Source organism: Amblyraja radiata, chromosome 2, assembly GCF_010909765.2.
Source record: "Amblyraja radiata isolate CabotCenter1 chromosome 2, sAmbRad1.1.pri, whole genome shotgun sequence".
In the NCBI taxonomy this organism is placed as follows: Eukaryota; Metazoa; Chordata; class Chondrichthyes; order Rajiformes; family Rajidae; genus Amblyraja; species Amblyraja radiata.
In genome coordinates this window covers 133,992,798-134,018,998 of record NC_045957.1, presented here as the reverse complement: position 1 = coordinate 134,018,998, position 26,201 = coordinate 133,992,798, and the positions used below count along the sequence as shown (strand labels likewise).

Sequence of the window (26,201 nt, the reverse complement as noted above, 5' to 3'; positions counted from 1 at the left end):
CAGGGTAAAAGTAAGAAAGTCATGATAAAGTATTGTTACTTTGAATGGCCAAAGGAACCCATAAAAGGGAGTTCAGTGTGGTGGCCAAGATTGGGATCCAATGAGGATTGGGTAAAACAGGCCTTGAAAATATTCGTAAATGAGAAAGAACCGATAAATCAGATAGAAATAGATTACGCCCAGTGTTGGATACCCTACAATGGGATGTACCCACTAAAAACGGAAGAAAAGAAGGATGAACCTCACCATGGTCATCCTGATGACGGTCACCTATGGCGCCTACCCCCCCCATATATGGACCCACAGCAGCAACCACCATTGGCGCAGGGGCTGCCTGTGCAAATCATCCCGTCCTCCGTACCAACCCAAGGAACCCCCGTGGTCAGGGCATCTGCTCCTCCCGTGAGGGAGGGCGAGAACCAGGGACCCCAAACTTTCAAAGAAGAGGAGGGGGACGGGGGCATTGAGGAGAATGCAGGGTAGGGGGAATCGAACCCTGCATCCTACCAGGGCCCGAGTGAGGACGCTCCTCTTTCTGACAATTATCGAGTGACCAGATCAAAAACCTTGGTGCCAAAACAAGTATCAAGGAGGACATACCAGATGAAACCCCTTAGAGAAGTTCCTTTAGGAGGGAATGTGGGCGGACTGGGATATGTGAATGTGCCCCTCACAAGTTCGGAGGTGCGGAGCTTTAAAAAAGAAATGAAAAGTCTATTGGAGGATCCCTTGGGATTGGCCGAACAGTTGGATTTGTTTTTAGGACCAAATATATACACCTGGGAAGAAATAATGTCGATCATCGGAAATTTATTTACATCAGAAGAAAAGCAGATGATAAGACAGGCGGGGATGAAAATATGGGAAAGGAATCTGGTGGGCGGGGGTAATGCAGATGCGGTTGGAGGGGAGGCGAAATATCCTATCACAACACCCACTTGGAACAACCTAACAGAGGAAGGGAGGAAGAGTATGAGGGATCTTAGAGAAATCATAATTAAAGGCATTAGAGAGGCTGTTCCGAAGGGACAGAACTTCGAACGAGCCTTTGAGAGCAGCCAACAGAAAGATGAGGCCCCGACAGCGTTCTTACAGAGATTGCGGAAAAATATGCAGCAGTATTCTGGGATAGAACCTGATTCAGGAGCAGGGCAGCAGTTGTTAAGGGCTAATTTTGTAACCAAGTCATGGCCAGATATCAGAAAGAAATTGGAGAAATTGGACGACTGGAATGAAAAGCCATTGAACCAATTGTTAACAGATGCTCAGAAGGTATACGTACGACGAGATGAGGAACGACAGAAAGGAAAAGCAAAAATGATGTTACAAGCAGTGCAGCAGGTAGTAGAAAAGAACAACAAAGGTGACAGAAGGCTGGGCACTTATGGTGACCAAGAACGAGGTAGAGGTAGAGGACGAGGAAGAGGAAGGGGTGAATGGAGGGACCAAGGTTGGGGTCCCCCGGGAAATAAAGAACAAGGATCAGGGGGATGGCGCACCGGGCCATCCCGGTGTTATTATTGTCACAAAGAAGGACACTTTAAAAGAGAATGTCCAAAGATAAGGCATGAAGTACAATCGTACACACTGATGGAGGAATAGGGGGGTCAGGGGTTCCCCTCCTTGGGGTGTGTAGGACGTACACGGGAACCCTTGGTAAACTTAAAATTAGGACCCCAAGGAGAAGACACGGTATTTATGGTAGACTCAGGGGCGGAAAGATCAAGTGTAACCAGGATACCGGAGGGAATGGGATTAGGGGAAAGGCAAGTCAAAATCTCTGGAGTAGGGGGAAAGGTAATGAAAGCTCCCGAGATAGAAGGAGTAATGGTAAGATATGAAAATCGAGAGGCCATGGAAGACTTAATCCTGGTGCCCCAGGCAGGAATAAATCTGATGGGAAGGGACTTACAAGTTCAATTAGGAATGGGCACAGCTCCCGTAGGTGGACAGATTATAGTACAACTATATAAATTGACGACCGAAGATGAAGAAAGAATAGTCTCACAGGTGTGGGCAAGAGAGGGAAATAGGGGAGGGCTAAGAATACCACCTCTGAGGATAGCCTTGCGAGAAGGAAGTGAAGTAGTGCAAGTAAGACAGTATCCGATTTCAATGGAAGGAAGGAAAGGGCTGCAGCCAATTATAGAAAACTTACTGAAGGATGGAGTATTGGAGAGTTGTATGTCCCCCTACAACACGCCAATACTCCCTGTAAGAAAGACTGACGGAACGTTCCGACTGGTCCAGGACCTAAGAGAATTGAATAGGGTAGTTAGGGCTCGACACCCGGTAGTCCCAAATCCTTATACCATAATGGGACGTATACCCCCTAACCACAGGTGGTTCAGTGTGGTAGATCTGAAAGACGCCTTTTGGAGCTGCCCCCTGGCTGAAGAAAGTAGAGACCTCTTTGCATTCGAGTGGGAAAACCCAGACACACTGAGGAAGCAACAGTATCGATGGACTGTGCTCCCTCAGGGATTTACTGAATCCCCGAACCTGTTCGGGCAAATATTAGAACAAGTATTAGAGGATGTTCCCAGGACTAATGGGACACAATTATTGCAGTACGTAGATGATTTGTTACTCTCAGGCGGAGAAGAAGAACCAGTAAGGGATGCAACCATAACCCTCTTAAACTTTTTAGGGGAAAAGGGATTGAGAGTGTCTAAAAATAAACTACAATTTGTAGAACAGGAGGTTAAATATCTAGGACACCTGATTAGTGACGGGAAAAGGAGAATAAACCCCGAAAGAATAGCTGGGATCACCGGGCTGCCGATGCCAAGGAACAAAAAAGAAATCAGGAAGTTTCTCGGGTTAATTGGATACTGTAGATTATGGATAGACAATTACACCCGACAAGTCAAGTTCTTGTATGATAAATTGTGTGAGGAGACTGATAAAGTGCAATGGGATTCTGAGGACGAACAGAGATTTGGAGAAATAAAGAATAGCCTGATCACCGCACCAGTACTGACCCTCCCGTCCATTGATCAACCATTCCATCTCTTTGTTAATGCGGAGAATGGAATTGCGTTGGGGGTACTGACACAAAAGAGAGGAGGGAAGCGACAGCCAGTCGCATTCCTTTCTAAACTCTTGGATCCGGTATCACGAGGGTGGCCTGTATGTATTCAAGCGGTCGCAGCAACAGCAATATTAGTGGAAGAAAGTAGAAAATTGACATTTGGAGGTGACCTGGTAGTATCTACTCCCCACACGGTCCGGACAATACTAACTCAGAAGTCCAACCGGTGGTTGACTGACTCCAGGATCCTAAAGTACGAAGTGATACTTATGGAAAAAGACGATTTGACCATTCTGACCGATAAGAATTTAAACCCTTCCCAGTTTTTATACTCGGCGGACGACGAGCAGGTAGGGCAGAGACCAGAACACTACTGTAGCGAAGTTATAGAACTACAGACCAAGAGCAGGGAGGATTTGGAGGAGCAGCCTCTGGTAGAGGGAGAAAGGTGGTTTATAGACGGTTCTTCCCGCTGTATAAATGGAAAAAGATATAGTGGGTATGCCATAATAGGAGGAGAAGGATTTGAAGGAGTGGAGGCGGGCAGGTTGCCAGGTAGTTGGTCGGCTCAGTCATGTGAATTGTATGCCTTAATACGGGCGTTAGAATTGTTGGAGGGGAAGGAAGGAACGGTGTACACCGACTCCAAATATGCATTTGGAGTAGTGCACACGTTTGGGAGAATATGGAAAGAAAGGGGGATGATTACAGCAAGAGGAAAGGAGTTGGCACATGAGCAATTAATTGAGAAGGTGCTGGAAGCATTACATTTGCCAGAAAGGATAGCGGTGGTCCATGTGGCGGGACACCAAAAGGGGAACTCATTAGAAGCAAGGGGAAATGAAGCGGCAGACGGAGCCGCCAAAAAGGCAGCGACAGAAGGAACAGTGAGGATGTTGTCTTTAATACCATTAAGGGAAGGAGTAGGAAAGATACCTGTATTCTCACAGGAGGAGGAGGATAAAATGAATGAGTTAGGGGCTCGGCGTTCCACTGACGGGAGGTGGTGGACGCCGGATGGGAAACAAATGTTAACCAAAGGATTAACTCGGGATTTGATGACACAACTGCACTCCCAGTCACATTGGGGAGCGCAGGCCCTATGTGACACACTACTACGGACCTACGCTTGCCGAGGTATCTATACTTTGGCTAAGCAGACAGTCTCCGGTTGTGTGTTATGTCAGAGGGTTAACAAGAAGGTAATGAGAGCTGTCCCTGGTGGAGGACAACAATTGGCTATAAGACCCTTCCAGAGAATACAGGTAGATTTTACAGAACTTCCAAGAATACAAAGGTGGAAGTACCTCCTAGTAGTTGTAGACCATTTCACCAGGTGGGTGGAAGCATTTCCCACGATAAATGCCACCGCTCAGGCAGTAACCCGGATATTATTAGAACAAATCATTCCCCGATACGGGGTCATCGAATCCATAGATTCCGACCGAGGAACTCATTTTGGCTCTAAGGTTCACCTGTTGGTTTGCAGTACCTTGGGAATAAATTGGAAATTGCATACACCCTGGCACCCCCAGAGTTCTGGGCGAGTGGAAAGGATGAATGCAACCCTTAAAACACAGATAACTAAGTTAATGGAGGAAACCAGACTACCCTGGACTAAGTGTTTACCAATTGCATTATTAAGAATACGAACGGCACCCCGTAAAGATATTGCGGTGTCTCCCTACGAAATGTTGTTTGGGCTGCCCTATCTTGGAAAGGTAGAGGGCACGCCGACCTTCGAAGGCAGCGATGTGTTCCTGAGGAACTATTTATTGGCAGTGTCTCGTTCCCTTGCAGAATTAAAAATAAAAGGACTGTTGGCACAAAGTCCACCACTCGAGTTTCCAATACACGCTATAAAGGCCGGTGACTGGGTACTGATTAAAAGTTGGAAGGAGGAGAAACTGCAGCCCCGGTGGACTGGCCCATACCTGGCATTGCTGACAACGGAGACAGCAGTACGAACAAAATAAAAAGGGTGGACACATGCGACCCGGGTTAAAGGACCTGTTGACCCGCCGTCAGTTCCTGAGAAAGACGATCAGTGGACGGTAAAACCAGGGAATAAGCCCCTGGCATTAACTTTCAGTAAGAAATAAGTGTATGAAACTAACAGCATGAAAGGAGCAGTTGTAGTATTACTAACTATGTATGTAACCATTATAAGAAGTGTTAATAACTGTGATAAGTGCTACCATCCTATCAGATATGGAGGGCGAACAACCAGAGCATTTACCTGTCATTCCCATGTAAGTGATGTTTGCTACGACCTAAGGACTAGAGCTGTTTGTCAGGACGGAGGGAGGGGGTATTATGTAGTAGAAAATAAGGGACGTGTAGGAAGTGTTGGGCACATTACCTGCCCAAAAGGGGAGAAATGGGTCTGCATGACCAGGGGAGGACAGTTAGACATCTCTTCCCGAGCCAGGGATGAAACATTAGACAGAATTAAGGAGGTAGTGATAGGGAAGTTAGCAGAAGCAGTAGTCAACAAACCTCCCCCACCTTCCCAGCCTTCTACTCAACTGCACCAGACTATGTATGATGAAATAAAGCAGCAGATTGAGATCCCCGAAGTGGGAAAAAACCTGTTTGTGGACTTGGCCCTCCGGATAGCCAGAACCCTGAATGTGACTAATTGTTGGGTTTGTGGAGGACCGCTGATGAGCTCACGCTGGCCATGGAGAGGATCTATCATTGAGGTATGGGACCTGATAAAGTGGAATTTGACGGTGGGAAGAGATCGAAGTCCCCAGGAATGGGTCCTGACACACACCCCGGTTGGAACTGAGTGTATCGCCAGGCCCTGGGCAAAGGATGCCATCCTAGTAGGCAGCAGCCCCTGCCAGCGCATCATCACCCAGTGGCCAAATCAATCCCGAGTGTGGTGGCCAGAGGAACCTCAATGGTATCCCACTGTAAAGGATGAAGGAAACTGTGCTATCTGGATGAAGACTGATGGAAGCGAATCGACTGGATTATGGAATTGCACCGGGAACAACCCTTACCAGGGAATCCCAGTGTTGCAGGACATATGGAACGATGTTACCTCTAGTGGACCTGCCCCTGAAGGACTGCTATGGATATGCGGACACAAGGCATACTCGGTATTGCCAGAAAAATGGAGTGGGACTTGTTTAATTGGACTGGTACAACCAGGATTTTTTCTGTTGACCACTGAGGAGGGGCGGTCGCTAGGCACACCCATCTTTGACGATCTACACCGAACGAAGAGAGGAATGAACATCGGAAAATGGGAAAATGATGAGTGGCCACCTGCAAGAATCATCTCATATTATGGACCAGCCACTTGGGCACAGGACGGATCCTGGGGCTACCGGACCCCAGTGTATATGTTAAATCAGATCATAAGACTACAGGCAGTGCTGGAAGTAATTACTAACCAGACTGCATCTGCACTAGAGATGTTGGCGAAACAGCAGACACAGATGAGAACAGCGATATACCAAAACCGTTTGGCCTTAGACTACTTACTAGCCGAAGAGGGAGGAGTATGCGGAAAATTCAACCTCTCTAATTGCTGCCTAAACATTGATGACAACGGGCAAGCAGTAATGGATATATCAGAAGGAATCAGAAAAATAGCACATGTCCCGGTACAGAGATGGAACACAATCATGGGAGCAGGATGGTGGGATTACATCTTAGGAGGAGCCTGGTGGAAAGCGGTGGGACTAGTGATTTTATGGGCCTTAGCTGCATTAATCATTATCCCCTGTTGTATACCATGTCTCAGGGTTCTTATAACTAGAAGTATAAGCCAAATGCAGGCAGTTGTAGTCCCCATGGGGGAGAAAGGGGGCGTCCAGAAGATAATGATAATGAGGCCGAGAGAGGACCCAGAGGAAAGAGAGATAAAAAGAATGTTATTAGCTTTGGAACAGCAGGAAGTCTAGGAATGGGGTTTAATACAGGATGCGTAGCAAAAGAAAAAGGGAGGATTGTGAGGGATAAGATGATTAAACCACCATTGTGAGGGGCCGAACGGTTGTAGTCACCGACCTTGTGATGGGCTGAGTAACTGGAAACACCAACCTTGTGATTCGAACAAACAGTCAGACCTTCAGAGCTGTTGATAACATTGTCCCATAACAAGATGAGGTAAGGAATGTAGCTGACAACGCAGAAGCTATTCTTTAGGTCAAAGGCAATTAATTAGGTTAGGGCACAGATACTGCGCATGCTTAATAAGTTAAATGAATATTAACTTTACGCCCCTCATGACAAAGAACCTAATTTAAATGTACATGCGATGTATGATGTGGGAGGAGAGGGAATGATTGATGACGCACGGAGGAGAGGGTTGGAAGATTGTGAACCTCGGTACCCTGATTGGAAGGGGTCAGAAGGGGAGGCGTCCGATCAATAAAGACTGTATACTGAATTGTATAAAACAAGACGTTTTTCCTTTGCTCGGTGTGTCTCAACTTGGAGAGGCACCCGATTCTGCAGACTCGCAAATAAAGCATTTCTTGTTTCCACGATTTAGTCTCTGAGTAGTGATTGTGAGCACAAACAATATATCTCACACTACCTATTGCTTCTACCCTCATTTCACACCCTTCTGTCTCTACGCTCACACATTTAAGAAACCCTTTCCCTTTAACTCCATCCTCCACTATCCCATTCGACACCCCACCCCCCTTATTCAGTTTAAAACCACCCGCGTAGCAGTGGCAAACCTGCCTGCCAGAATGCTGGTCCCACATCTGTTAAGATGCAATCCGTCCCTTTTGTACAGTTCCCCCTTACCCCAAAACAGATCCCAGTGATCTAAGAATCTAAATCCCTGCCCCGTGCACCAGTTCCTCAGCCACACGTTCAGGTCCCGTATCCCGTGACGGCGGCCCAGCTCGGGGCTGGAACTGTGCTCCCATGAGGACGGCCTGGCGAGGGGCTGAGACTCTCTCGTGAGGGGCTGTGACGCTCCCGTCGGAGTGGCCCAGCCCGAGGGTGGAACGGCACTCCCGTCGGAGTGGCCCAGCCCGAGGGTGGAACGGCACTCCCGTCGGAGTGGCCCAGCCCGAGGGAGGAACGGCACTCCCGTCGGAGTGGCCCAGCCCGAGGGAGGAACGGCACTCACGTCGGAGTGGCCCAGCCCGAGGGTGGAACGGCGCTCCCGTCGGAGTGGCCCAGCCCGAGGGTGGAACGGCACTCCTGTCGGAGTGGCCCAGCCCGAGGGATGAACGGCACTCTCGTGAGGACGATCCGGCTCGGGGCTGGAACGGTGCTCGGTGGCTGGGACGGCGTTCTGGTGACCTGAGTCCTGGGTTCAGCCGCGAGCCAGCGGCTGCGTATGCTGGACTGGATGGCGGCAGCTTCGACCACCCCGGGCCGCGGTGTTTGAACCGGCCCGTTCGCGGGGTTCTGTGAGCCGCGGGATTGTATGTGCCATCGCCCGGTGGGGTATCGCCTCAGCGCAGAGGGAGAAGAGGAGGGAAGAGACAGTAACCCTAAGATTTTTGCCTCCACCACAGTGAGGAGGTGCTTGGAGGATACACTGTGGTGGATGTTAATTTGTGTTTATTGTTGTTTTTTATTGTATGATTGTATGTATGACTGCAGGCACGAAATTTCGTTCAGACCGTAAGGTCTGAATGACAATAAAGGTATTCAATCAATCAATCAATTCAATATAACCATATAACAATTACAGCATGGAAACAGGCCATCTCGGCCTTACAAGTCCGTGCCGAACAACTTTTTCCCTTAGTCCCACCTGCCTGCACTCATACCATAACCCTCCATTCCCTTTTCATCCATATTCCTATCCAATTTATTTTTAAATGATACCAACGAATCTGCCTCCACCACTTCCACTGGAAGCTCATTCCACACCGCTACCACTCTCTGAGTAAAGAAGTTCCCCCTCATGTTACCCCTAAACTTCTGTCCCTTAATTCTGAAGTCATGTCCTCGTCTGAAGTATGCAGATGATACCAAGATAGGGGGTGTTGTGGATAATGAAGAGGATTTCCAAAGTCTACAGAGTGATTTAGGCCATTTGGAAGAATGGGCTGAAAGATGGCAGATGGAGTTTAATGCTGATAAATGTGAGGTGCTACACCTTGGCAGGACAAATCAAAATAGGACGTACATGGTAAATGGTAGGGAATTGAAGAATGCAGTTGAACAGAGGATCTGGGAATAACCGTGCATAGTTCCTTGAAGGTGGAATCTCATATAGACAGGGTGGTAAAGAAAGCTTTTGGTATGCTGCTATAAATCAGAGCATTTAGTATAGAAGCTGGGATGTAATGTTAAAATTGTACAAGGCATTGGTGAGACCAAATCTGGAGCATGGTGTACAATTTTGGTCGCCTAATTATAGGAAGGATGTCAACAAAATAGAGAGAGTACAGAGGAGATTTACTAGAATGTTGCCTTGGTTTCAACAACTAAGTTACAGAGAAAGGTTGAATAAGTTAGGTCTTTATTCTCTGGAGCGCAGAAGGTTAAGGGGGGACTTGATAGAGGTCTTTAAAATGATGAGAGGGATAGACAGAGTTGATGTGGACAAGCTTTTCCCTTTGAGAATAGGGAAGATTCAAACAAGAGGACATTACTTCAGAATTAAGGGACAGAAGTTTAGGGGTAACATGAGGGGGAACTTCTTTACTCAGAGAGTGGTGGCTGTGTGGAAGGAGCTTCCAGTGAAGGTGGTGGAGGCAGGTTCGTTTTTATCATTTAAAAATAAATTGGATAGTTATATGGACGGGAAAGGAATGGAGGGTTATGGTCTGAGCGCAGGTATATGGGACTAGGGGAGAATACGTGTTCGGCACGGACTAGAAGGGTCGAGATGGCCTGTTTCCGTGCTGTAATTGTTATATGGTTATTCTGAAAAGGACCCGTTTACTCCTACTCTTTGCTTCCTGTCTGCCAGCCAGTTCTCTGTCCACATCAATACTGAACCCCCAATAACATGTGCTTTAAGTTTGTATACTAATCTCTTATGTGGGACCTTGTCGAAAGCCTTCTGAAAGTTCAGATATAACACATCCGCTGGTTCTCCCTTATCCACTCTACTAGTTACATCCTCGAAAAATTCTATAAGATTCGTCAGACATGATTTACCTTTCATAAATCCATGCTGACTTTGTCCAATGATTTCACCACTTTCCAAATGTGCTGCTATCCCATCTTTAATAACTGACTCTAGCAGTTTCCCCACTACCGATGTCAGACTAACTGGTCTGTAATTCCCCGTTTTCTTTCTCCCTCCCTTTTTAAAAAGTGGGGTTACATTAGCTACCCTCCAATCCTCAGGAACTATTCCAAAATCTAAAAAGTTTTGAAAAATTATCACTAATGCATCCACTATTTCTGGGGCTACTTCCTTAAGTACTCTGGGATGCAGCCTGTCTGGCCCTGGGGATTTATCAGCCTTTAATCCATTCAATTTACCTAACACATCTTCCCAGCTAACCTGGATTTCACTCCGTTCCTACATCTCATTTGACCCCCGGTCCCCTTCTATTTCTGGCAGATTATTTATGTTTTCCTTAGTGAAGACAGAACCAAAGTAGTTATTCAATTGGTCTGCCATGTCCTTGTTCCCCATGATCAATTCACCTGTTTCTGACTGCAAGGGACCTACATTTGTTTTAACTAATCTTTTTTTCTTCACATATCTATAAAAACTTTTGCATTCAGCTTTTATATTCCCTGCCAGTTTTTTTTTCATAATCTATTTTCCCTTTCCTCAATAAGCCCTTTACAGGGGATCAGAAAATCCCAGACTGCAAAAATATATCAACAGGCTCATTATGTGGGTATAAAGGTGCATACAGGTTTATAGGTTAATTTGGCTTCGGTAAAAATTGTCCCTGGTCTGTAGGATAGTGCTATTGTACAGGATCGCTGGTCGGTTCACACTCGGTGGGCCAAAGGGCCTGTTTCTGCGCTGTATCTCTAAACTAAACTGCTAGTACAGTTTGGCCTGCTGTGCATGTCCCACAGCCTCACTCTCACACACTGCACAAAGAAACAAAATATGCTTTTAACTGTTACAGATAATAATTTGGTCTCACCATTTTTGTGTTATTCATTTCTTCCACCCATGCCTTCCTTTCTTCCACATTCTCTATCTCTGAAAACCAGTCAATTTTCTCACTTTCCCGGTCCCACAAAGGGTTTCTGACCCAAAATACTGTTTCTTTTTCCACGGCCATTGCCCAGAATTACCGGGGTTTTCTCAGTGTTTTCTTCAGATGTCCAGCATCAGCATTTTTTCGATTTTCAACCTAATACTGCCTGGTTAGATTCCTTTTGCTCAAAGAACAAAAAATGTAATATAAATTGCTCTGGTCTTAAGAAAGAAATTAGAAAAGCTAAAAGAAGATATGAGGTTGCTTTGGCAAGTAAGGTAAAAGTAAATCCGAAGGGTTTCTACCGCTATATTAATAGCAAAAGGATAACGAGGGATAAAATTGGTCCATTAGAGAGTCAGAGTGGCCAACTATCTGCAGAGCCAAAAGAGATGGGGGAGATATTGAACAGTTTCTTTTCTTCGGTATTCACCAAGGAGAAGGATATTGAATTATGTGAGGTAAGGGAAACAAGTAGAGTAGCTATGGAAACTATGAGCATCAAAGAAGAGGAAGTACTGACACTTTTGAGAAATATAAAAGTGGATAAGTCTCCAGGTCCGGACAGGATATTCCCTAGGACATTGAGGGAAGTTAGTGTAGAAATAGCAGGGGCTATGGCAGAAATATTTCAAATGTCATTAGAAACGGGAATAGTGCCGGAGGATTGGCGTACTGCGCATGTTGTTCCATTGTTTAAAAAGGGGTCTAAGAGTAAACCTAGCAATTATAGACCTATTAGTTTGACGTCAGTGGTGGGCAAATTAATGGAAAGAATACTTAGAGATAATATATATAAGCATCTGGATAAACAGGGTCTGATTAGGAACAGTCAACATGGATTTGTGCCTGGAAGGTCATGTTTAACTAATCTTCTTGAATTTTTTGAAGATGTTACTCGGGAAATTGATGAGGGTAAAGCAGTGGATGTTGTGTATATGGACTTCAGTAAGGCCTTTGACAAGGTTCCTCATGGAAGGTTGGTTAAGAAGGTTCAATGGTTGGGTATTAATGGTGGAGTAGCAAGATGGATTCAACAGTGGCTGAATGGGAGATGCCAGAGAGTAATGGTGGATGGTTGTTTGTCAGGTTGGAGGCCAGTGACGAGTGGGGTGCCACAGGGATCTGTGTTGGGTCCACTGTTGTTTGTCATGTACATCAATGATCTGGACGATGGTGTGGTAAATTGGATTAGTAAGTATGCAGATGATACTAAGATAGGTGGGGTTGCGGGTAATGAAGAAGAGTTTCAAAGTCTACAGAGAGATTTATGCCAGTTGGAAGAGTGGGCTGAAAGATGGCAGATGGAGTTTAATGCTGATAAGTGTGAGGTGCTACATCTTGGCAGGACAAATCAAAATAGGACGTACATGGTAAATGGTAGGGAATTGAAGAATGTAGGTGAACAGAGGGATCTGGGAATAACTGTGCACAGTTCCATGAAAGTGGAATCTCATGTAGATAGGGTGGTAAAGAAAGCTTTTGGTGTGCTGGCCTTTATAAATCAGAGCATTGAGTATAGAAGTTGGGATGTAATGTTAAAATTGTACAAGGCATTGGTGAGGCCAATTCTGGAGTATGGTGTACAATTTGGTCGCCTAATTATAGGAAGGATGTCAACAAAATAGAGAGAGTACAGAGGAGATTTACTAGAATGTTGCCTGGGTTTCAGCAACTAAGTTACAGAGAAAGGTTGAACAAGTTAGGGCTTTATTCTTTGGAGCGCAGAAGGTTAAGGGGGGACTTGATAGAGGTTTTTAAAATGATGAGAGGGATAGACAGAGTTGACGTGGAAAAGCTTTTCCCACTGAGAGTAGGGAAGATTCAAACAAGGGGACATGACTTGAGAATTAAGGGACTGAAGTTTAGGGGTAACATGAGGGGGAACTTCTTTACTCAGAGAGTGGTAGCTGTGTGGAATGAGCTTCCAGTGAAGGTGGTGGAGGCAGGTTCGTTTTTATCATTTAAAAATAAATTGGATAGTTATATGGATGGGAAAGGAATGGAGGGTTATGGTCTGAGCGCAGGTATATGGGACTAGGGGAGATTATGTGTTCGGCACGGACTAGAGGGGTCGAGATGGCCTGTTTCCGTGCTGTAATTGTTATATGGTTATATGGTTATATGTTATATGGTCAATAAAGTCTGCTGATTAAAAAAAGGCAGCTGTTTTAATCTTTTAGACATTTGGCGACTGTACAATTTAAACAAAACATTAATATATTTTTAATATCTATTGGCAACATTAATCACTCTTAGGGATATTACTAAAAAACTACTGTGCAAAAACAGACATTTGAACCACAACTTAAGAGCACCCTAAGTGCACTACTGTAAATTATTTGGTGACCATTTCCACCATTGTTATGACTTACAGAAGACTGGCAGTTTGCATTTTACTGCCAACATTTTCATTTAAAATATACTACACTCACCATTTTCAGAAATGAGATGCAATTGCAGACCTTTTTCACTTGCTTTTCCTGCCGCCGGTGAAAAATTAATTCTATAGGAAGGAACTGCAGGTGCTGGTTTAAACTGAAGATAGACACAAAATGCTGGAGTAACTCAGCGGGTCAGGCAGCATCTCTGGAGAGAAGGAATGGGTGATGTTTCGGGTCTTCGGTCTGAAGAAGGGTCCCGACCTAAAACATCTCCCAAAACATCTCTCCAGAGATGCTGCCTGTCCTGCTGAGTTACGCCAGCATTTTGTGTCTACCTTCGATTTAAACCAGCATCTGCAATTTTTTCCTACACTATCCCTTAAGAAGGGTCGATTGACAGTTGGAAAGCCTTGAAAGTTAACTAATGATTTATTTGTAGCAGCATAAATGCCACGCACTTGCCTATATGATATATTTCTGATCAATTCTCAGGATACTAGGGGTGAAGGATTTTCCAAAGAAAACGTCAATGAACAAGGGAGATGACAGAATGTCTTGTTGAACATGGCATGCTTCACACAAGTGCCAGCCAATATGTTAATCGCCAATGCCGACTGAAGCATACTGTCCAAGGTTTACTGCAAGCATATTCCAGCTGCTCCATTTTCTGAAGAATTATGAAAAGAAATGAACATACTCAAATCATCAGTAAATTACATCTTGGAGGAAAGGAAATTTATCAGAAATAAAATATGGCTGAACAATGAATCAAATTGAGACATGAGATGTCAGAATTGTTCTTTATAAGAGGGAGAAGAGGTTGAAGGAGTGATTTGGTAGGCGCGTTCAAGTTTTTAAGAAAATACGATAGAGTGAAAAGGTCGAAGCTGTTTCCATTGGCAGTAGAGCCAGTAACTACAATGATCTAAAATACCCGGCAATATGACTATTGGGAGGAATCAGATAAATCATTTGACTGTGATGCCTAAAAGAGTGGTGGAAATAAATCCAATACTAACTTTCAAAAAGAAAACAGAAAGTATTTGAAAATTCAAGAATGTGGGAATAATTGCATAACATTCAAAATGCTGGCGCAGGCATCATTAAAGACTTCTTTTTGCATTTAATGATAAGGCCAATCAAGCTTTCAGTGGGTGTTTGTCTATCTACCAAAAACAACACGTTCAAAATAGATGCTGCCTCACCCGCTGAGTTTCTCCAGCATTTTTGTCTACCTTCGATTTTCCAGCATCTCAAGTTCCTTCTTAAACGTTCAAAATATTCTACTGTCATTAGTAAAATTCACAAGAAAGCTGGTTTAGCAAAACAATGAGGGGGCTTTTTCAACCCAAGTAAAATTTGAAATGTTATTCCACACCTAACCTTGTTTGTAACAAATGTGCAAAACCGACACTAAATGCTAAAAAGGTCAAAGAATTCTATTTCTACAGTGCTATCTGCCTCTACATTAGTGCAAAGAAATAGCAAGAATGGAGACATTACACAATAAAGTTTCTTAATTTTCAGAACCACTCATCTTAAGTCTCTTCCGATCTACATCTAAGACATCTCACACGCTCTTCAACACTTCAATATATTTCAATTTCGAGGATCCATTCCCAAACATGGTAGGTCTCAGGGGAACGCCGGTTATTCCTTGAACAGAGACCCAATCAGTTCCCCTCAACTAACACTCCTTGCTTGCATAACTTATCCTTGGCTTCAACAACTTCTCTTTTGACTCCTCACTTTCGACACTCACGACACAACAGTGATTGGGCTGATCACCAACGGTGATGAAACAAAATACAGAGCGGAGGTGCAGAACCTGGCGAACTGGTGCGCACGTAACAACTTGTCACTAAACACCTCCAAGACCAAGGAGCTGATTATTGACTTCAGGAGGTGACATAATGGAGAATACGCCCCAATCTCCATCTACAGGGAGAGTGTGGAGAGAGTGTCCAGCTTTAAGTTTCTGGGCACTCACATTTCAGAGGACCTGACATGGTCCACCAATACCGCTGCGCTGGTCAAGAAGGCACAGCAACGACTGTTCTTAATGAGGACATTAAAAAAGACTGGTCTGCCCCAACAGCTGCTGACAACCTTCTACCGCTGCACCAGAGAGCATATTAACGTATGGCATCTCTGTGTGGTATCTCAGCTGTACGGAGGCGGAGAGGAGAGCTATTCAGCGCGTCGTCCACAGAGCTCAGAGGATTATTGGGACACAGCTACCAGCCTTGGGGAGCATCTACCACACACGGTGCCTCAGGAAGGCCGTCAGCATCCATAAAGACTCCTCACACCCTTGTAATGGACTGTTCGAACTACTTCCCTCCGGCAGACGTTACAAGGCCTTCTACGCCAGAACCTCCAGACTCAGGAACAGCTTCATTCCCTGAGCTATAGCGGCTCTGAACCGGCCCTGCTGAGTGCCTCCCACCCCCATGGACTGTCTCCCTCGGATGGTCACGTCGCACAGACACATCTGCACTTTAGTCTGTTGAACTGTTTTGACTGTTTTACTGTTCTTTTTACAATCCATGTTCTCGGGATATCTAAATCCAAATTTTATTAGTTATTTATGTTATGACATCGGATGGAAGCTGCATACCAAATCTCGTTGCGCTTATGTGTAATGACAATAAAATATATTATTATTATTATTATTCTTCAAGTCAAAGCTGGAGCCATGGGCCCCAGCTATGACAAAGTCTTTTAATTGGCAACTTTGAACACTCGTTGTTGCAACCATACCCCAGCATCATTCCCCCAACTCTTTCTCCACTACATCAATGACTGCATCACAGCTGCCTCCGGCACCCATGCAGAACTCGCTGTTTTTATCAACTTTACCACTCATTTCCACCCTGCACTCAAATTCACTTGGAGTATCTCCGACACTCTATCCCCTTCCTCAATCTGTCTCCATCACAGGGAGCAGACTATGTACAGATGTCTACTACAAAATCACCAACCCACGGCTCTCTGGACTACACCTCCTCCCCTCTGCCTCTTACAAGAACACTGCTTTATTCTCAATTTCTCCATCTCTGCCGCAGTTACTCGAAAGATGAGGCTTTACAGGCTAGGAGATCCGAGATACTCTCTTTGTTCAGTAAATGCAGATTCACACCCTCCCCCCTACCCACCCACTGCTGTGAATGGAGCCCTCACCTTTGTCGCCTCTGTGTCCTGCAGTTTTGCTCTCGCTCCCTTTCCCCCCAGGTGGAACAAGGAGTTCCCCGGGTCCTTTCATCCCACCAGCCTCCGCATCCAATATACATTCTCTGACATTTCCATCAACTCCAATGTAATCCCACCATTAATTATATCTTTTCATCACCCCTTTCTTCCTTCTGAAGAGACCATGCCCTCCACAACTTCTTGGTTCACATCCATTCCTACTCAACCAGCCTCCACCCCAGGTACTTGCCCCTCAACCACAGGAGTTGTACTATCTGCTCTTACAACCCTTCACCAACTTCCATCCAGAAACCCCAACAGCCCTTCCAGGCAGAGAGATTCACATGCACCTCTTCAAAACTCATGTACTGCATTAGTCTAGGCATCCATTTTGCCATACACTTGTGGTCTGTCCGCTAATGCCCGTGCTCACAGATTTTTCCCATCCGCTCCCCTCCCGAATCGCCCTGTTCCTTTCCTAAACTAATTTACCATCCCCGAGTCCCCCATTTCCCCTTTCCTTCCCTCCCCCCCCCCCCCCCTCTTTCCTCTCACTTTCCACCCATATCCCTCTCTCCAGCTTCATATTTCACATCTCCTCTGCTGGCCTTATCTTGACACCCTTTTGTCTCCTTTTCATCTCTAGCCTATGTCACTTACTCCACTCATCTGCCAAGCAAACCACCTCCTCACCTGTCACCACCTATCACTTGCCAGGCTCTGCCCCACATCTCTTTTACAGATTTGTCCTCCCCTGTTCCAATCAGTCTGAAGGAAGGCCCCAACCCAAAACATATGTCCACTCCCTCCATAGATGTTGCTTTACCAGAGTTCCTCCCAGCACTTAAATGTTTTAATATTGAATTCCAGGTTCTTAGTCAGTTTTGTTAATAGCTATTAATAATTTTGACTTTTGCTGATGTTTCAATAATTTTCTGCATTAAATTATTCCAATAATCTTGCTCACAAGATTCTTATCACTAATCTACTGCAGAACAAACTTACCAATTGTCGCAGCAAGCTCTGGGTCAAAGGTATCATCTGTAAACCGTAGCAGTAAGCTGAAAAATAAAAACAACTGTTCACAGTACAAATATAGATCAGAGATTTTATTGAGGATTAAAAATAAAATTCATGTCAAATCATTAAGATCTACCGATCATTATGGTCTATTGATAAGTAAGTCAAGAAACAAGTATCTGAAGACGCTGGAACCGTGACGAAAATAAACCAAACTGCTGATGGAACTCAGGGGTCAGGCAGTATCTCTCCTCCTTGCCTCTTTCTTTCACCTATCTCCTTTCTATTCCAGTTTCAAAGAACATTCCCAACCCCAAATGTTAATGTTTGTTATCTATATCAATGATTTGGATGAGAATGTACATGGCAAGATTAGCAAGTTTGCACATGATACAAAAGTGGGTGATTTTGCAGATAGTGAAGTTGGTTGAGAAAAATTGTAGCAGGATATTGATTCATTGGCCAGGTGGGATGAGAAATGGTTGATGTAATTTAAAACAGTGAAATGTGAGGTGTTGCATTTTGGGAAGTCTAACATGGGCAGGACATAAACAATAAATGGTAGGACTTTGGGGAGTGTTGTGGAGCAGAGGGATTTAGGAGTGCGTGGTTCCTTGAAGGTGGAGTCGCAGGTAGATAGAGTTGTCAAAAAGTCTTTTGGCACATTGACCTTCATCAGTCAGAGTATTGAGTATAGAAATTGGGGGGTCATGTTGCAACTGTATAAGACATTGGCGAGGCCACATTTAGAGTATTGTGTTCATTTCTGGGCACCAGGAAATATGTTGTTAAGCTGGAAAGGGTACAGAGAAGATTTATTGCCAGGACTAAAGGGTCTGAGCTACAGGGAGAGGTTGAGTAGACTGGGACTCTATTCCTTGGGGCGCAGGAGGATGAGGGGTGATCTTATAGAGGTGTATAAAATCATGAGTGGAATAGATCAGGTAGATCCACAGTCTCTTGCCCAGAGTAGATGAATGGAGGACCGTAGGTTCAATGCGAAGGGGAAATAATTTAATAAGAATCTGAGGGGGTACCTTTTCCACACAAAGGGAGGTGGGGGTATGTAGCCCTCAGAAATGTAGGAGTTGGTGATTTTGTGATAGGCGACAGTACATGGTACGCTCCCTGTGATGGAGACTGCGATTGAGAAAGAGGAGTGTCAGAGATACTCCATGTGAATTTGAGGGCAGGGTGGAAGTTAATGGTAAAATTGATGAAGTTAACGAATTCTGCTCTGATGCAGGAGGCAGTCCCAATGCAGTCGTTAATGTAGCAGAGAAAGTTGGGGGAGATGCGGTGTACCTTTGTAACAAAGAGCCTCCCCTCCCCCAAAACTAAAATACACGCATTGCTAGGGCCATGCAAGTGCCCATGGCTGCACCTTTGACTTGAAGAAAGAGAGTTGCAAATCTTGTTCGACATGGATTAATTTGACCAAAGGACCTGTTTCCGTTCAGTATTAGTTCATGGCACTATCCCTGTGGAATCATTCAAAGCACTTCCCCTAATCATCACAGCAACATTGGGTAATCATGTCTTTCTTAGCACATTGCCAGAGCGAGTAAAAAGTTCACCATCTGCCACTACTTGGTGGCTATGTTTAATGGTAACCTCATTCAGTTCTGCATCCATAGGAAACTGCAATCTCTGTCTCACTGGATAAATATGAAACAGTCTTTTTTGTAAAGAAAAGTATGAATTGTCAGATAGCATTATAGAATCACGGAAATGTATAGAAATCCACAACCCTGCGCATCCATGCCAATTGTGATTCCTTTCTACAATAATCCCATTTGCCTGCATTAGGTCCATATCCCCATACTCCTTTCCTGTCCACATACCTACCCAAATGGTTTTAAACATTGTATTGGCATCTTCCTCCACTACCTCCTCAGACAGCTCATTCCAAATACTCACCACCCTCATAATTTTGTAAACCTCCGTAAGATCATCCTTCAGTCTCTAGGTTCCGGTCAGAATACACTCAGCCCATAAAATTACAACAGGATTTTGATCAGTTGGGCAAGCGGGCTGAGGAATAGCTAATAGAGTTTAATGCAGATTAGTGAGAGGTATTGCATTTTGCGAAGTCAAACCAGGGCAGGACCTTCACAGTGAATGGTGGGGCGCTGGGGAATGTTGTAGAGCAGAAGGATCTAAGAGTACGGGTACATATTTCCCTGAACATGGCGTCATAGTAGATAAGTTAGTCAGGTAGGCTTTTGTACATTGGTGTTCTTCAGTCTTGGCATGGAGTATAGAAGTTAAGATGTTATGTTAAAGTTGCAGAACACATTGGGAGGTCACGTTTGGAGCATTGTGCCCAGTTTTGGTCGCCCTGCTATAGGAAGGATATTATTATGCTGGAAAGCGTGCAGAAAAAAATTAAAAGGGTGTTGCCAGGACTCGAGGGCCAAAGCTACAGGGAGTGGTTGGGCAGGCTAGGACTAAAGATGTCAAAAAAAATGGGCATAGGTTTAAAGTGAGAGTGGCAATGTTTAAAGATGGGTAGGGCGTATATTTTTACACAGATAATGGTGGGCTTCTAGAACATGCTGCCAGGGGTGGCTAAGGCAGATAGCATAACAGTGTGTATAAGGCTTTTGGATAGCCACAAGAAATGGACCATGTACAAGTAGAGGAGATTCATTTAACCTGGCATCAAGTTCAGCATGGATATTGTGGGCCAAAGATCCTGTTTCTGTACTCCTCTATGGGTTAAGAGAAATGAGGACTATCTTTAAGATTGGATGCCATTAATTCTTGAAATTAACACAGTTGTGATATACGACAAAACGGTTTGACTTAAGTTTTGGGATTCAAGAGTCAAGTCAAGTGTTTCATTGTCATATGTCCCCGATAGGACAATGAAATTCTTACTTGCTGCAGCACAACAGAATATGTAAACATAATACATAACAGGAGAAGAAAAGTTCAGTGTGTATATATATACACATGCACATGTACTCAATAAATAAACAAATATAGCGCAATAATAATAGCCTGCTGTAGTTCAGAGCTTATTTGTTGTTGTGTTTAATAACCTGATGGATGTAAGGAAGAAGCTGTTCCTGAACATTACAGTTTTCAGGCTCCTGTACCTTCTTCCTTACAATGGTCCTCTTGCGTCTGGCATGCACAGCCTAAAGTTGTAAGACAACTTGTTCTGTTTGATCTTCTGTTTGTGCACGCCAGGTTGATTGCATTTGTCGAAACAAGGGCGGACTACGTGAAGGTTGCAATCTCCCACCCCAATGGCAATGGTGAAATGAGTGTGCGGGCCAGGATGGTGTGGGTTCCGTTCAAGGATACTATGACTGTTATTATGGGCAGTTTAGCTGTAGGGAGCTGTAGCTATAATTCAGGATAACTAAATGTAAAGGGCTTAGAGATAAGGACTTCCAATGTTGGGTGTTATTACATTTTGAGATTGTAGGCAGCTACACCTCATCTTATTAGGTTTATTTCAATATTTGTTTCCACCTTCCACTTGGCTTAAGTTAAAGTTTACGCAGAATGGTATCAAATCAAGTCTGGGAATGCTGATTTTGGGGCAAGTGTTATTAAGATTTACGGTTAGGTTATGGTTTAATGTAATATAGTTAGAATATGACTTTTGGAGATGAGTAATGTCAGAGGTGGCAGTGCGGCTGCTGAATGACCTGGACTGCTTCACTTTCCACTGTAGGCTGCAAAGATTGGCATCGCTGTGTACCCGCACTACCACCTCGGTCTTGGCCATCACTAAATGCAGTCTTGTTTTCAGGGAGAGGGGGAGATGGATGAGGAGGAGGTGAAGCCCAGAGGGACCAAGGTTGCAACGTCCGCCAGCTGTGCTGCGTCAGGAAGCCCGCGGCCTAAAGCGCAGCGGCCTAATGGGGCTTTGTCACAGGGCGACTTGACGCAAGTTGTAACCAGAGTGAAGTGGTCGTGGTCTAGCACGATATCACACGATATAACGGGGGGTAGATAAAGAGTTCCCACGGTACTCGGCATTTCTGTTATTTGTGCGAGTGACTTGTCCGTCTCCCGAGCTTTCCCGTTAAATCTTGAATGAACATTGTGAACTGTGAAGTGTTGTTAAATCATCACGTGGCGGAAATGGTCCCACTGCAGCGTTTCAAAGGTAACTCGGGCACATACAGTGGGAAAGAGCAAAGAGGCTATCTCTGCGCTTACTACAATTCACAATTGGGGAGTGTGCCGTGGCAGGACAGCTCTATTGATGGGTAGCCGACCACAGGAACACTACTGCATGTTAGCAGACATGCATAGAAAATAAGCTGATAATAATGTGCCGTTGCAATCCTGCTTACTTCTCTTTGTTTCATTTTAAAGTGTTGTCCTCTGAAAAGTGCTTCCTATAAGATGGTTGTCCGCAAAACCTGCCATTTAGCACATTGCATTGTCCCTTTTATTGCCTGAGTTTAGGCTTGTTGCGGAGGTTAATGAATAGAATCTGTTTAAAAAAATCTAGCGTGCCTCATTTGTTGATTTTCATGTTTGTAAAACAATTACAGCACGGAAACAGGCCATCTCGGCCCTACAAGTCCGTGCCGAACAATTTTTTTCCCTTAGTCCCACCTGCCTGCACTCATACCATAACCCTCCATTCCCTTCTCATCCATATGCCTATCCAATTTATTCTTAAATGATACCAACGAACCTGCCGCCACCACTTCCACTGGAAGCTCATTCCACACCGCTACCACTCTCTGAGTAAAGAAGTTCCCCCTCATGTTACCCCTGTCCCTTAATTCTGAAGTCACACCAACTTTTTTAGACAAATGTTGTTTGGTGTGATGCACCTTCATTCAATATGTGCAAGAAGTCGTCTTTTTATATTGTCAAATAGGAATAAAGACTTTGTCTCACATTGACCGTGATGATTGTATTATTTTATTGTCTACTGAGAGGTGAAACTTTCAAACGTTTAAATAGCTCAGCAATTGAGGGACCTGAACACTCAATAATGAAAAAGAATGAAAATGTGATTATATTACCTCCCTTCAACTATTTTGTGTTTCAGCATGAGAGGGATTATAACATTAGAGACATTCATCTTGTAGTGATGTGTTAATGAAGAATTGCAGACATCAATCTGATAGTAAAAAATATATTTATTTAACAATGAGGTAAACAAGCACTGACAATCAAACTGCTGAGTTAAAAGCTTTATCACACTTCAGGCTATAATAAAATGTGGAGCCTCCAACAGAAACAAAGTAATGCCCAAGAGGAAAAAACACACATTAACATACATTGAGACCACCTTTTTTACTCACCTTCTGTCCCCTCTGTCCAGCTTCCGGGTTCACCGTTCGCAGGAGTTCCCACGGTAAACGCAAGAGTTATTACGGATATCGCACTGGCCACTACGTCCATATAATGTTTCAATGTTCAACCACAAGTGTACAAGTCACTCTTGGAGAAATTCTTGAATTTTCTCCCGAGTCAACAAGTTACACGAGTACCTGCCGTTAGCGCCACGGTGGTCCACGAATGCCGTACGGTTATCGTACGAGGTTCCCACGATGTTCAACTCTGGTTACCTCTTGCATCAAGTCGCCCCGTGAGAAAGCCCCATAAAGCGCAACGGCCTAAAGCGCAGCGGCCCGGAGCCGGAGTCGGAGTCGGGCCCAGAGCCTGCGGCCTAATGCGCAGCGGCCCGGAGCCGGAGCTGGAGCCCGCAGCCTAAAACACAGCGGCCCGGAGCCGGAGTCGGGCCCACAGCCCGCGGCTTAAAGCGCAGCGGCCTAAAGCGCAACGGCCTAAAGCGCAGCGGCCCAGAGTCGGAGTCGGAGCCGGAGTCGGAGTCGGGCCCACAGCCCGCGGCCACTGCCTCACCTGGACTTGCCGACGCCGCCCTCGTCAATGATCAAGATCTTGAGGGTGGTTAATATGTCTTCGTCCATCGCTCCCTCCACCAGCATCCGCTCTGAAGTCAGTCAGTCACCCCCTCAACCTCTTCACCACAGCCCGGCCCGGCCCGGCCGACAAACAGAGCATCCGACTTACGACCCGCCCTCTCGCCGGAGCCGGAGCCGCGCCTCTTCCGCGAGCGACGCAGGCACTTGCAAACAAAGATCTTATACTTGCGACCAAAGGTCCCGCTATAGCAAGGAAGGTAGACAACAATGCTGGAGAAACTCCGCGGCTGCAGCAGCATCTATGGAGCGAAGGAAATAGGCAACGTTTCGGGCCGAAACCCTTCTTCAGACGGGTATCCTACAGCAAGGATCTTTGCTTGTGAGCAAAGGCTCCTCGAGTATCTTTGCTCGTGAGCCGACGGCGCTTTATTATCTTTGCTTGCGAGAGACCAAACTTCGGCCCAAGGATCCTCTAGCAAGCTCCACTAAAGGATCTTTGCTTCTGCCTGCTGTCGTCTGGCGATTTCCCCTTTAAAACACAAAGCGAGGACGTGAAGATTTGTTTATCACTGGCAGCAGCGCAGTAAGAGATGTTAGCAGGGTCCGACACAAAGGCCCAGGCAGCATCTGTGGAGGGAATGGGTCGGGATCCTTCATTGAGTGGGTTTTTTTGTAGCTAGGCGAATAAGAAAATTCCCACATTTCAGGAAATTACATCACCTCAACTTCCATTTAAATTCCAAAATATTTTAGGATGAGAACAGTGTGTAACTGTAGTGGAATGCTGGAACAAATGGCAAGTGATGCTTTAAAAGGGACCAATATTATTTTGGTTAAGAAAGAACTGCAGATGCTGGAAAAATCTAAGGTAGACAAAAATGTTGGAGAAACTGAGTGGGTGAGGCAGCATCTATGGAGTGAAGGAATAGATGACGTTTCGGACCGAGACCCTTCTTCAGCTGATGCGGGGGACGGGAAGAAGAAAGGGAGAGGTGGAGACATTAGGCTGTGAGAGAGCTGGGAAGGGGAGGGGAGGGGAAGGAGGGAGAAGACAAGGACTACCTGAAATTGGAGTAAACTACCCAAGCGAAATATGAGGTGCTGCTACTCCAAATATTATTTTAGTTCAATTCTGTTTGGTATCAACCCCCCCCCCCTTTTAAAAAAAAATAATCTGCCTTTGGTGTGTTTCATCTTATACTTAAAAGTATATAAAGAGGCCAATGGGTGCATGCCGATCTCTGAGGAACGTACAGCACGGAAATGGGCCCTTTCACCCCACATGGTTATTACCTTAATTACCCTATTATTACCTTAATTCTCTGCAATTTATCTTAAGTTGTTTTTTTTTACTACACTACACTACACTGTACTATAGCTATAAAACTACACTAAGAGATAATTAGAGAAGCTAGTTAATCTACCAGCATGTCATTGGGGCACGGAAGAAAATCAAGAGGACATCAGGAGTGCACTGGGAGAATGTGCAACTCCATATTGAAAGCATCTGAGTTCAAACCCAGGGCAGTGGAGCTGCAAGGCATGAACACTTAACTGCTGCACTGTTATATCTCCCTTAAGCATGTAATAACACCATTGATTGTGTGTGGTTAACGAAAGAGCGTTCACGTCGGGGTCCTGTTTCCACCAATCTTTCCACCATTTTGCACAAGAAGAGTAAGACACCATTGTATGCAGATGCCGAGAATTTAGCATTTCCAAACCAAGGGCAACACAGCTTTAGTGTTTCCAAACCAAATTTTCAAACCACATTAAGAGCACTGACAGGTCAGTAAAACCAGTCACAGTTTAGTAGACATGTGTTCAGTGTTATTCACAGCTCAGACAGAGATGTGACCCTCTTGCTCCCCCATCTTCCAGAGACTGACTGATGCACTCAACACTTCTGGGTTTTATAGTCCCTCCAGAAGGGGCGTGGCCTTCAAGAGAGAGAATCTCAACATTTTTTAAACACTAATATATCTTTTATTTTTCATCGATGGGAAAAATCCTCTGGTCCTGCGCAGCGGTGCGGGACTCTGAGTAAGCTGGCCAAAAATCACAGCCGTAAGTGGCAGCGTTTTTTTCTAAAATTAATATACAGAACAACAGGAAGTGATCAAGATTAGAGATAGATAGCTAGATAGCTAGATAGCTAGATAGCTAGATAGCTAGATAGATAGATAGATAGATAGATAGATAGATAGATAGATAGATAGATAGATAGATAGATAGATAGATAGATAGATAGATAGATAGATAGATAGATAGATATTGTCATGGTACAGGAATACATAATGATATTCAATTACATCTCCGATAATCTGGGCACAGAATTCTAGCCTGACTCATTATTTGGATAGCTAGGGATGATCACCAGGCTCCTGGCCAATATTTATCAATCCCTCAAAATAAGTTGTCTGAGTCATTATTGCATTGATGTTTGTATGCAAACAGTGAAATTCCCACAATGAACATATTTCAGAAGTAATTCAATGTACATTTCTTTGGAATAGCTTGAGGCTGAAAATGCAGCTTTTATAAATGCATGTTTTTCCATAAAGCTTTAGCTTTATCTGCATAG

General features: G+C 44.7%; 1 protein-coding gene across 1 annotated transcript in view; it reads right to left on the bottom strand.

The window, feature by feature from the left end:
- LOC116985406 (ras-related protein Rab-18-like) overlaps positions 1–23,836 on the bottom strand; it is a 36,175-nt gene extending 12,339 nt beyond the window's left edge. The window contains exons 1-4 of the mRNA XM_033040217.1: positions 23,595–23,836; positions 17,714–17,785; positions 14,097–14,156; positions 6,242–6,245 (exon numbers count right to left, since the gene is read on the bottom strand). Of these exons, the coding sequence (XP_032896108.1) occupies positions 6,242–6,245; positions 14,097–14,156; positions 17,714–17,785; positions 23,595–23,680 (222 nt within the window). The 5' untranslated portion in view covers positions 23,681–23,836. The remainder of the gene's footprint in view (positions 1–6,241; positions 6,246–14,096; positions 14,157–17,713; positions 17,786–23,594) is intronic.
- Positions 23,837–26,201: the final 2,365 nt, after the last annotated feature.